Genomic DNA, 13,730 nt, shown 5'->3' with positions numbered 1-13,730 from the left:
TTCCTTATCCCAACTTCGTTGCCACAGTGATTGAATAAATTTTAATTATGGCTTTCACCTCACCCTTATGCAAAGGCACTACTACATTTAGAATTGGAATTAATATTACTGATATTTGTTAACTTTGTGGCAGCAGTACAATGCAATGTATAATAATAGAGTAAAAACTGAATTACAGTGTGAGTATATTAAATAGTTAAATAAATAGTGCGAAAAAGAAATAAAAAGTAGTGAGATAGTGTTCATGTTCATTCGGAAATCGGAGGGCACAGGAGAAGAAACTGTTCCTAAATTGTTGAGTGTGTGCCTTCAGGCTCCTGTACCTCCTCCATAGTAGCAGCAGTGAGACGAGGGCATGCCCTGGGTGATGGGGGCCCTGGGTGATGGGGGCCCTTAATGATGGAAGCCATCTTTTGAGTTATTGCTCCTTGAAGATGTCCTGTTTATTATGGAGGCTAGTGCCCATGATGGAGCTGACCAATTTTACAACTCTCTGCAGCTTACTTTGATCCTGTGCAGAAGCCCACCACCCAATACCAGACAGTAGTGCAGCCAGGTAGAATGCTTTCCATGGAATATCTGTAAAAATGTGCTTGTGTACTTGGTGACATACCAATTCTCCTCAAACTCTCAATGAAATATAGCCACTGTCTTCCCTTCTTTATAGCTGTATTGATATGTTGGGTCCAGGTTAGGTCCTCAGAGATGTTGACATCCAGGAACATAAAACTGCTCAATCTTTCCACTTATGATCCCTCTATGAGGATTGGTTTGTGTTCCCTTGTCTTACCCTTTCCGAAGTCCACTATCAGTTTTTTGGTCTTACTGATGGTGAATGCAAAGTTGTTGCTGTGACACCACTCAATTAGCTGGTATATCTTGCACCTTATGCCCTCTCATCACCATCTGCGATTCTGCCAACAATGGTTGTATCATTAGCAAGTTTATAGATGTCATTTGAGCTCTGCCAAGCCACACAGTCATAGGTGTAGAAAGAATAGAGCAGTGGGCTAGCAACACATTCCTGAGGTGCACCAGTATTGATATTATCCTTATTTTAATTATTTATATCCTTACTTTAAGTGAGTGCTTAGCTAGAATTTCTGCCACTTTGTTTCCTTCAACCCCAACATGGGTAGCAACCCATATGAAATGTATACAGAGGCACAGACCCTGCAGCCTCAACAGATGTTGTCTAATCTCAAGAAGAATGTTTGGCCTACGATTTGAAATACCTGTTTTAATAGCTGTCAAGACCAAGTATAAATCAGAGCATAGAAGCAAATTATCAGGGTGTACTTGTTCCAATTCATTCAAGGCTAAAGTGATAGCAACCATCTCAGATGTGAATACTGATACTTTGTCTGATAATCTTTTCTTAATAGTCACCTGAAACCTTGAAACACAAACAGAAATATGTGCCATGACCTGTCATTGGAGATTTCGAAGCATCGGTGTAGATATGAAAGAATCCATAATATCTGCGTTGCATATATTGTTGATTGTCCTGATGCCCTATGCTACAGATATGCAATCATTCCTCATCTTGATCCTTTCCTGAAAGCCCAAATTTACAGCAGGCAAAAGGAAAAAGCATGGAGTGACAAAAAGGGGTAGACTGGGACCATATTCCACATTAAACAACCCAAGATTTTGTGTTCATTCATTTCCCATCCACCCAAAACTGAAGATGTTATGAATACAGTGCTCCCAAGATTCTACTAACATTGCCACTACTGTAAGACCAACTTTATACCCTCTTTTGTTAACCCATTAAACCATTGCTAATTGTAAACTGTTTAGATGTACTTTGCCTGTTTCTACCAGTAATGCTGAAACTGGGGATGATTTAATAGCACCACAACATAATCTCAATTCTTGAGCTTGAGAAGGCGTACATATATCATCTAGTTGAGTGGTATCCCAGCAACCATCTTGTACTCAGTGCCAGTGAGACCAGAGAACTGACAGTGAACTTCAGAAAGGGTAAGATGAGGAAACACACACCAGTCCTCACAGAGTGATTAGAAGTGGAAAGAGTGAACAATTTCAAGTTCCTGGGTGTCAGCATCTCTGAGGATGTATTCTGGCCCAACATAGTGATGCAGTTAGCAAAAAGGCACGACAGCAGCTATATTTCATTAGGAGTTTTAGGAGATTTGGTTTGTCACTAAAGACACTAGCAAATTTCTACAGATGCTCCGTGGAGCGCATTCTAATAGTCTGCATCACCGTCTGGTATGGACTACTGCACAGGATCGAAAGAAGCTGCAGAAAGTTGTGAACTCAGTCGGCTCTATAACTAACACTAACCTCCATAGCATCCAAGTTATCTTCAGGGTGTGATGCCTCAAAAAGGCAGCATCTGTCAGTAAGGACCCCACCCACCCAGGAAATGCCCTCTTCTCACTGTAGCAGTGGGGGTCCTTATTGACTGATGAGGTACAGGAGGGGGTACAGGAGCCCAAGGGCACAATCTCAGTGATTCAGCAACAGCTTCTTCCCCCGTGCTAACTGATTTCTGTATGGACACTGAACCCATGAACACTACCATAGATAGATAGACAGTGAGGCTGAGCATAAACAACACATCAATTATCAGACAACAACACACACAAAATGCTGGTAGAACACAGTAGGCTAAGCAGCATCTATAGGGAGAAGCGATGTCGACGTTTTGGGCCGAGACCCTTCATCAGACAGATGTTTCAAACAATGATATATATTTGTTTAAATGACAGCCTATTTGCACTCCAATCACACCCAACTAAGCACCTGAGCACATTAAGGGGCATTTTATGCACTTCTCTAGAATTCTATTCACACACCCCTTCCACGTTAGCCTATTCTTCCTCCCAGTATTGTTCTTCTTGTGCAGCAGAACCACGAGGTTTCTGCCACTGCCTTTTCTTGAGGGACCCCCCCATCAATATCCATACCACGTGGCTGACGTTGGAGAGGAGTTTGCAGTAAACCCACAGGAGCCACGTAAACCCAGTATAAATACAACTGAAAGCCGTACGCTTCATTGAGGTCTATTCGGACGCCATTCAGTGGGATGGATGTCTAACTGCTGATACACCTCAATGGACAGAAGATAGATTCCCACGAGGTGCTGAAATAGGATTCAGGGCGGGACTTCCCACGTGTTCTGTGTAGCCTATTAGATGAGCTACCAAAAAATCCAGGCCTTGGAAAACCAGCGTCTTTTCCCACTTGGAACATTTATACCGTGAAGTATCTTGTTAATTTTTAACAGCTGGAATCATTTTTACTGTGTTGTTACTAACCTCCGGTTTCTTGTCGATCTAGAAATTCTATACGTTTCATTTGCGAATTAAAGCCAAGCACTATCTCCTCCCCCCCCCCCCCGATAATAGCGTGATTGCAATTTAAACTCAAGATCAGCACTAAACATTTTATCAATCTAACTAGTTTAATCTTGACACCAAAGACTTATATGAAAGTCATTCAGATACAAACTCACTCTGCGTCAAATGTTATTAATATTTGACCTTGTTTAATGTTGGTAATTGTGGATATAGAATATGCTATACAGAGAGACGCTTTAAATGGGCGATGTCAATTCATGGCATTATTTCCGATGGAGAATGTGAAGCTGTACGCCTCGGGGCTAGCCATCGCGTCAGTTTTGTGTCATTAATGTCACATTCATTAATCAGCTTGTCTTGACGTTGTTTTGCTCACAGTCTCGTGGTCCGTGGCGGCTTAGGGAAAAGCAACAATCTGCTCTAGTTTTTGTAAACGGTACATACATTCAATGGCGACTCGGATGCGTTTATTTTCGGTGGGGAAGTATTTTTACTCGCCTTAGTACCTGGCTGTGAGCTTGGAGAAGGGCCACATCTGTAGAGAGATACTTGTATGAACTGCTAGTTTTCTCATGAGATTAAAGGTACGTATCTAAAAGGCTCTTCTGACCATTATGACGTTGTTGTTTTGTTCACAAGTTCGACAAGCTCGTCACATCATTGACGATTTGTCATTCTTACCGCTCTGCCTTTTTAAGTAAGTCCTCGAAAATCATTACCTAGCCATTGGGCATCTTTCATAATATTTCCTCAGGTCATTTGGTAGCGTATTATGTTTGCACTTTGCAAGTGCACCTGTCTGCTTGTTAAACTTTATTGGCTGTACCTTCGCATTTCTCATACTACATTGAAGCGAAACATGTGACCCGCTTTTCCGTTACCAATGGAAGTAAAGCAACCTGTCCAGAGCAGTAGGTTAAACATGGTCCTGAAGAACGGATTGCAACCATTGACAGCTTCAGCAGTAAGGACTTCTCATTACGTAATTTCATTTCAGATGACAAATTTCCCATGGGCGGGGGGGGGGGGGGGGGTTCATTTGTGTTAAGCCACATAAAGGGATAAATGATCAAACGTCTGATGAAAGAGTTGGTCTTTAAGGGGTATCTTCAAGGAGAAAAGAAAGGGGAAAAAAGTGTAAGGGGAGGAATTTCACATCTTAGGACCCTAGTAATGCAGAAATGGGGTGTGAAATGCAATTTGGGGTTAAATATAACACCAATGGAATTTACCAAGGAAGGGAATGGAAGTGTAATTCTTCCAGTTTGGTGTGCTGCTCGGTTCCTTAAGGCTGTTACAGTGGGAGGAGGAGGGTTGTAGAGGAGATTAACTCCCACTACCTATTAAATGCTCTCAATGGTGTGTGCCTCAAATAGCATCTGACAATCACGTCCAGTTCCTGGTCTTCACATATGGCTTAGCTACTAAGCCCGGTGGAATAATTTCTAATGACAGGAGAAGGGGTAAAGGTGGGTGACTAATGCCTTAAAACCAGTGACTTCAGGCAGATGGGGCTCTTCAGCTGTGGTTGGCAGCTCATCTAGGAGAAGGAAATCTCTGATTTCAAACCTCTGCTGCCTTGCAGCTATATCCACTCATGGAGAAGACTATGGGAGTAAACCCCAAGGAAGCTGGAGTCCCTAAGGCAGTCCTGTATTGAGTTCAACACTGACTGGCAACTCTTGCAATGCGGCTGGTGCCAAACTGTATTGGTTTCTGCCGTTCCTTTGGGTTCGTCGATTGCACGGAGAGAGGGAGCCTGCTGCATGCTCTCCATATCATTCCACCCTGGCTTGGATATCATGTAGACAACCAGGACGTAATATCCATAGTTAACATTGACCAAAGGAGCATCTCTCTCATGTACTGCTTTTAATGATCACAATGTGATTTCCTTTGCATGAACATGGGGTTCTGTAGGCATTGAATATAGAGCTGTAAAGTTATTACAGATGTGCGGAAAGCCATGAATAGTTGTAAAACGATACTGATGTGGGAAATGATGATTTTACTAGATATGTGTCTGAAACTCAACTTGGACCAAATGTCTACAAGGGAAATTAACATACGGAAGGATAGAAATATACCTTTTCCATTTTAGTATGTTGCACTAGGTGATCTGTATTGGAAAGGCTGAGGGTGTGCTTATCAAATATTTTGTGGAATACACTTGCTTAGAATACAAAGGTAACTCTGAGCTTTCAGTTGTCTGTCCCTTTAATTCTCCAACACCCCTCCAAGTCTGAACTCTCTGTCTTTGATCTTTTATATTATTTCAATATAAGTTTGATAAGCAGTATCTTATCTTCTGACAACACACATTATAGTCCTCAGGACTTAATTTGGATTCAACAACTTCAAGTAACATGGCCTTCAATTAGAACCAAATTTCTCTTTCTCTTTCCCTTCTGTTTTAATTCATCTCCTTTTATTTTAATCTCTTTGGAATAAATGAGTTGTTATCCTCTCTCATTAGGCAACATTGTCTCTCTGGTATCCACTTCATTCTAAATTGTCTTACTTGTACTGAAAGATCACCAGTCAGAAATGTTGACTCTATTTCACTCTTCTGAGATGCTGCCTGACCTGCTGAATATTTTTAGCATTTTCTGTTTACATTAAAGATCATTTGATAGCAAGTTTGCATGAAGGGAAAGACTAATCTCTGAGAGCAATAATCATGGCAAGTGTGAAAGAAAGCAAACTACATGTGGAGACAGAAATCATATCAAGTACATTAACAAGTGATTAGTTCAGTTACTGTACTATATATTGAGTTTTATATTAATTTGTAGTGATAATGAATCATTTAGGAATAGTATTCAAAAATCGCTTTACATAGGACTTGCTCATAAGTATGATATGATCTGTGACTACCTATTTTACAGAAAGTTAGTTTGCAAGACTCAATATCTCATTTTTTTAAGCATTTAGCTCAACTCCCAAAGCAACTTATTATTTTTCTCATTGCAGCCTGCTTGGATTCATTTGCTCACGTGGACTAACATATTTCCAATGACCCTATTCTTGAAGGTAGGTTTTCAAGCCCTGAGTTTTAGTTAATTGTCTCAAAACTGAAGTATCTGAATACATTGCTTAGTCTGAGGTAAGTGCAATTATGTTGATTGATCATAGCTCCCATACCACTGTAGGTAAAATTGCACTTCCTGGATAACAAAACTGAGATGATGTTATTTGCTGATATAGTACAACAGGATCAACAACACATGCAAATTATATGCGCATGACTAACATATGATGAAAGCAGCATCTATCACCAAGGACCTCCACCACCCAGGCCTTGGTCTCTTCTCGCTGCTCCCATCTGGAAGAAGGTACAGGAGCCGCAGGACTCACAACACCGGGTTCAGTAACAGTTATTAACTATCAGGCTCTTGAACCAGAGGGTATAACTTCATTCAGCTTCATTTGCCCCAGCACTAAACTGTTCCTATGGACTCACTGTCAAGGACTCTTCATCTCATGTTCTCAATATTTATTGCTTATTTATTTTTTATTATTATTATTATTATTACTTTTGTAATTGCACAGTAGTTGACTATGCATGCTGGTGGTCCACCCTGTTGGGTGCAGTGTTTCATTGATTCTATTATGGTTATTGGATTTATTGATTATGTCCACAAGATAATTAATCTCGATTGCATATGGTGGCATATTTGTACTTTGAACTTTGAAATTGATGCCCATTCACATTCATTTTAACTTCATTCATTTGCATTCATGTGTACAGAAAGTAAATAATCCTTTTGGATGCCTCCTCCCAACTAATTGTAACACTGCAATTCCTTTTTCCTACACCTTCCTGATCATTAAGGGATACAAAGTCCTTCTTGAAAGCTTGGGGTGTTTTAATAATCGTCACACATTATATAAATGTCAGTATGTAAAAGTATATAATTTATTCCCCTCTGCCAACTGGTTTGAAAAATAAAAATAATCTCTCAAGGGACCTGCAATTTGATTTTGAAAAGGAAATGTATAACAAAAGGTTTTGCTTTTCATAAAATTAACACAAGAAAAGGAGGCATTCTGCTTGTGCCGGTCCTCTGTAAAATCTGTTAGGTTTACACTCCAGGTTTTTCCCTAACCTTACAAAATTGGCATTTCAAAGTACTTGCTAAATTGCTTTTTGAGGATTCTAATGGACCAGAACCTATTAATATTTAAGGTAGCACACATTCTTTGTGTGAAAGTACTTTTTATTTCTTTTTTCTGTAAGATATAGGAGCAGAGTTGGGCCATTCAGCCCATTGCATCTACTCAGTCTGTTGCAATGAGCGAATGAAGCGAACCCAGGTGCAGGACACAGGCACAGAGATTGAGTTAGGATGCTTACACAGCCGTGAACGTTGAACAGCAAACAGGTGGGGCCTACACACAGTGAGACAGAGTTTCGTAGGTAAACCTTGAAACTGGAGCAAAACTTAGAACACACGGTCCTAAGCGGTTGGGAAACGTTAATCTCCACGCAGGCAAAACCAACAATCTGGCGCCTAGTGGTTTGTAATGCCGGGGTTCTTATGCTGCAGGTCTTGATGGAAGCCAGGTGTGCCATCATCAAAGAGAATTAGAAGCAAATGGGAAATTAATGGTCAGAACCGTGGCACAATCAAAGGAAATTAGGAGGAAAGACAGGGACTATATGATTGGGACCATGACAGTACCCACTCCCCCAAACGGGAGCCTCCAGGTGAACCATCAGGCTTGTCCGGATTGTCTCGATGGAAATCACGGAGAAGGGAAGGGTCCAGGATGAAGGAGCAGGGAGTCCAGGAGCGTTCCTCCTGGCCATATCCCTCCCAATTGACCAGGTACTAGAGGCCCCTGCCACAGTGGCGCACGTCCAGTATTCGCCGGATGAAACTCACACCTCTCAGCCTTCACAAATAGTTTGTTCTCCTAAAGCCTCTGCAGAACCTGACGGACATGGTGGATGTGTTCCTAAAGACTGCGGGAGAAGATTAAGATGTCGTCTAAATAAACAAAAATGAAACGGTTAATAAGTCCCTAAGGACATCGTTTATCAGGGCTTGGAAGACAGCGGGGGCATTGATGAGACCGAATGGTATGACCAGGTATTTGAAGTGACCAAGAGGGGTGTTGAAAGCTGTTTTCCACTCATCTCCCTCCTTTATCCTGATCCATTGGTAGGCAGTTCGTAGGTCCTACTTAGAGAAGATGGTGGCTCTATGAAGGGGTTGAAAGCAGGGTTGATGAGGGGCAGTGGATACTTATTCTTTATGGTGATGCTATTCAGGACCCGGTGGTCAGTGCAGGGGGGCAGTGACCATCTTTCTTCCCCACAGAGAAGAAACCTGCACCTGCAGGGGAGGATGAGGGTCGGATAATGCCCGCCGTGAGAGAGTCATTTAGGTAAGCCTCCATTGCTTCCCTTTCTGGCCGGGACAGGTTATACAGCCGACTGGTGGGTAGAGTGGCTCCGGAGAGAAGGTCAATTGATAGATAGATAGATAGATACTTTATTCATCCCCATGGGGAAATTCAACTTTTTTCCAATGTCCCATACACTTGTTGTAGCAAAACTAATTACATACAATACTTAACTCAGTAAAAAATATGATATGCATCTAAATCACTATCTCAAAAAGCATTAATAATAGCTTTTAAAAAGTTCTAAGTCCTAGCGGTAGAATTGTAAAGAATGGCATTGGGGAGTATTGACCTCTTCATCCTGTCTGAGGAGCATTCGTAATTGTGCACTCGTAAGGGCGATGTGGAGGCAGGGAAAGGGCCTGTTGTTTGCTGAACACTTCTCACTGATCGTGATACTCTGCTGGAACCTGGATAAGTCGGGGGTTTCAGTGGCGGACGAGGTTATGGTGACTTTCACAGGGGGAAGGGCCGATTGTAGACAAGTGGAGTGACAGAACGGACTCCAGCTGGCCATCTTCCCGGTGGACCAGTCAATGTGGGGATTATGGCAGCTTAACCAGGGGTGCCCAAGAACTACAGGAGCTCGAGGAGAGGAAATTAGGTTAAATCGTACCTGTTCCCGATGGTTCCTGGAGAGAAGGAGAGATGGGTGGGGTGCAGTGAGTGATTCGGACCAGTAGTCTACCGTCCAGTGCCTGGGCTTCCAGAGGGGTACTCAACTTCCGAGGAATTCCAGCCTGGGCAGCTATGTTTTCATCCAACAGGTTTCCCTCAGTGCTGGAGCCCACTAGAGCGGACAGAGGCAGGGACAGTTGGTTGTAACGTAAAGTAGCTTGTAGCTGCATCCAGGTTCGGGGGATGGAAGGGAATGTTGTCTGACTCACCAGGATCCCCCTTTCTACTGGTGAGCTTTTCCCTTTTGGCCGAAGGGGACAGGTAGCACTGAAGTGGCTGGACCGGCTGTAATAGAGACATTCTCCCACTCTTAATCTCCGGAGTTGCTCTGTGGGAGGAAGACGGTTCCGTCCCAGCTGCATGGGTTCCTCTCCCGGGGTAGTGGAAATGGCCGGGCTGGAAGCTGTTCTAGGAGCAGGAGGAGAAGAGAGGCTCATGCTGGTGGGAGATGGTAATGAGTGCTGTGGAGTGGCCAAAGGTGGTGGACGACCAGTTCTTTCTCTATGGCGTTCTCAAAGACGATTGTCCAACCTGGTGGTTAGGGAGATCAATGAATCCAGGCTGTTGGTGTCATCTTTTGCTGCCAACTCGTCTTTCAACATGTCACTGAGACCATTCTGAAATACCCCTTGGAGTGCCTCATTGTTCCACCCCGAGTCGGCCGCTAACGCCTGGAACTCCACAGAATATTCGGCAACACTGCGTGAGCCCTGATGAAGAGTGAGTAGCTGCTTAGCAGCATCTTTACCACAGACGAGTTGGTCAAAGACCTTTCTCATTTCCGTGATAAAGGTGGGGAAAGAGCAGATATCCAGTTGATTATGCGAGACGGCTGTAGCCCACGGTAAGGCATTTCCCCGCAACAACCCCATGATATAAGCTATTCTTGACTTATCGGTGGAGTACGTGGATGACTGCTGTTCAAACACCAAGGAGCATTGCAGAGGGAAGGCCTGGCACTTCCCCAAATCCCCAGCGTAGTGCTCCGGTTCAGGTACACGCGGCTCTCTTGGCGGGGGTGTTGCTGACACGTTGGGGGTTGCCACTACAGGCTGCCTGGGCTGGTTAGACAGATTTCCAGGAGTAGATGGGGTAAAGTGAGTGGATACACGATCCACCTGGTCACCAATCTTCGTTACGTCAGCAGACAGGGAACGGAGGTTATCCATGACATCCCGGAGAAGTTGATCATGCAGACCCAGTAAGGACCCCTGGCTGGTGAGGGCTTGTTGCAGGGTATTCGTGTCCACTGGGTCCATTGTGGCCAGATCGTTCTGTTGTAATGAGTGAATGAAGCGAACCCAGGTGCAGGACACAGGCGCGGAGATTGAGTTAGGATGCTTACGCAGACGTGAACGTTGAACAGCAAACAGGTGGGATCTTGACACAGACGGAATTTCATAAGTAAACCTTGAAGCTGGAGCAAAACTTGGAACACATGGTCCTAAGCAGCCTGGAAACATTAACTACCACAGTCAAGACCAATGATCTAGCAACTAGTGGTTGTAACACCGAGGTTCTTGTGCTGTAGGTCTTGATGGAAACCAGGTGTGCTGTCATCGAAGAAAATTAGAAGCAAATGGGAAATTAACGGTTGGAACCATGGCACAATCAAAGGAAATTAGGAGAAAGATAGGGAATTAACTATCGGGACCGTGACACTGTCATTCCATCATGGCAGATGGAATCGCCATCACCTCAACTCTATTCTCTTGTCTTCTTCCCATAACTTTTGACACTTTGATTGATCAGGAACCAACCTACCGACCTCAGCCTTAAGTATACCCAATGCCTTAACCTCCACAGCTGCCTGTGGTGAAGAATTCCATAGACTCACTACTCTCTTGCAAAAGAATTTTTTCATCATCCCTGTTCTAAATGATTCCCCTCTATTCGGAGGCTAGACAGGATAGATGTAGAGAGGATGTGTCCTATGGTGGGGGTATCCAAAACTAGAAGGCACAGCCTCAAAATTGAGGTGTGACCCTTTAGAACGGATGTAAGGTGGAATTCTTTTTTAAGCCAGAGAGTAGTAAATCTGTGGAATGCTCTGCCACAGACTGCAGTGGAGGCCAAGTCTGTGCATATATTGAATGCAGAATTTGATCATTTTTTGGTCGGTCAGGACATTAAAGGATATGGTGAGAAGAAGGCAGGTGTATGGGGTTGAGTGGGATTCGGGATCAGTCATGATGGAATGACAGAGCAGACTCAATGGGTTGAATGGCCTAATTCTGTTCCTATGTCTCATGGAGGCTGTGTCCTCTGGTCCTAGACTCTCTCACTACAGGAAACACCCTCTCTGCATCCACTCTATCTAGGCCTTTTAATATTCAAAAGGTTTCAATGAGATTCTTCCCACTCCTCGTATGTTAACCTTTTTTTTCCTGGGATCATTGTTGTGAACTTCCTCTGGAGTCTCTACAATGCTTGCACATCTTTTCTTCGATGAGTTGCCCAAAACTGCTCATAATACACCAAATATGGTTTGACCAATGCCTTACAGCCTTAGCATTACATCCTTGCTTTTGTTTTCTCATTCTCCTGAAATGAATACCAACATTTGCCTTCCTTGGGTTGGCTGGTGGTGTAGTGGCATCAACACTGGAATTCAAGGCAGATGGTCCCGAGTTAAAATCTGGCTGGTTCCCAACATGGGCAGTGGACAGTGTCTGTGCAGAAGAAAGGCCTGGCACTCTACTTCCTTATCTTACTGTGGTAACCTTATGGAGAACTACATTATCCGTAGGGTCACCATGAATCAGCACTCAATAACAGCAACCTCCTACATAACCTGCAAGTTAACCTTTAGGGAATCCTGCATGAGGTCCTCCAAATTCCTTTGACCTCTGAGTTTTGAATTTTCTCCCTGTTTACAAAATATGCCTTTATTTCTTCTACCAAAGTGCATGACTATACACTTCTCTACACTATACACTTCTCTACACTATATTCCATTTGCCACTTCTTTGCCCGTTCTCCCAATCTGCCTAAGTCCTTCTGCAGATGCCCTACTTCCTCAACACTTCCTCCCCCTCCACCTATCTTTGTATCATCCACAAACTTGGGCACAAAGTCATCAATTCCTTCATCCAAATTATTGATGTATAACATGAAAGGAAGTGGTTCCAACAGTGGAACACCACTAGTTACCAGCAGCCAACCAGAAAAGCCCCCTTTTATTCTCACTCTGCCTCCTGCCATTTTTCCCTTCTTTCTAAATTTTTTGACCTCTGGTTAACAATCCATTTGCCAGAGGAAGTAATTTCTCCCTGCATGATCTATTAAAAATAATCTCAAATACCTCTCAGGTCCCCTCATCTCCGTTTCTGCAAACACTTCATGTAAATGAATTCACTCAGTATTTGTATCCTTATTAATTTGTGCTTGTCGAAGTGAGAATAATTTTGTTTATAGTGATTGCCATTAATTTTACATCAGCAATGTTTATCACTCAAGTTATCTAGTACCACTTCTACACTGAGGAAGACTAGTCATTTCCCCACACTCACCCTTGCTCTGTGCTGCTCATTTCTACCTCCTACCCAACATCCACAAACCTAACTGTCCAGGAAGGCTCATTGTCTCTGCTTGCTAATGCCCCACCGAACTCGTGTCTACATATTTCAATCCTATTATATCCCCCTTGGTCCCTTCCCACCTACATCTGCAAAACTTTACATGCTCTCAATCTCCTCAACAATGTTCAATGCCCTGGTCATTTTCACCATGGATGTCCAGTACCTGTGCACTTCTATCCTTCATCAGGAAGGCCTTAAGGCTCTCTGCTTCTTCCTCAACAGGAGACCCTATCAGTCCCCCTCCACCACCACCCTCCTCCATTTGACAAAACTGGACCTCATCCTAAATAAATTCTCCTTTGGCTCCTCCCACTTTCTCCAAACCCAAGAGGTAGCCAATGTCACTGGCATTGGGCCTCAGCTATGCCTACCTTTTCATTGGTGCTGTTTCATGCATCCATGCTGAGCTTGTTAATTTCATCAACTTTGCTTCCAACTTCCACCCTACCCTTAAATTTGCTTGCTCCATTTCTGACACCTCTCTTCCCTTTCTTGATCTTTCTGTTTCCATGTCTGGAGACAAACTGTCTAATGACATTTTATAAACCTACCAACTCTCGTGGCTAGTCTTTCCACCTTGTCTCCTGTAAAGATGCTATTTCCTTTTCTCAGTTCATTTGTCTCTACCGCATATCTTCTCAGGATGAGCTCTCAATTCTACTACACCCGAGATATCCTCCAAAGTATAGGATTTCCCTTCCTTCACCATTGATACTGCCCTCACCCA

General features: G+C 43.3%; 1 protein-coding gene across 1 annotated transcript in view; it reads left to right on the top strand.

Moving 5' to 3' along the window:
* Positions 1-3,732: 3,732 nt before the first annotated feature.
* The window catches only part of gucy1a2 (guanylate cyclase 1, soluble, alpha 2), a 183,206-nt gene continuing 173,208 nt past the window's right edge, over positions 3,733-13,730 (top strand). Inside the window, exons 1-2 of the mRNA XM_073043630.1 lie at positions 3,733-3,916; positions 6,306-6,365. Of these exons, the coding sequence (XP_072899731.1) occupies positions 3,905-3,916; positions 6,306-6,365 (72 nt within the window). The 5' untranslated portion in view covers positions 3,733-3,904. The remainder of the gene's footprint in view (positions 3,917-6,305; positions 6,366-13,730) is intronic.

Source organism: Hemitrygon akajei, chromosome 4, assembly GCF_048418815.1.
Source record: "Hemitrygon akajei chromosome 4, sHemAka1.3, whole genome shotgun sequence".
NCBI lineage: Eukaryota > Metazoa > Chordata > Chondrichthyes > Myliobatiformes > Dasyatidae > Hemitrygon > Hemitrygon akajei.
Note: the sequence above shows the minus strand (reverse complement) of the source record. Positions and strands in the feature narration are given on the sequence as shown.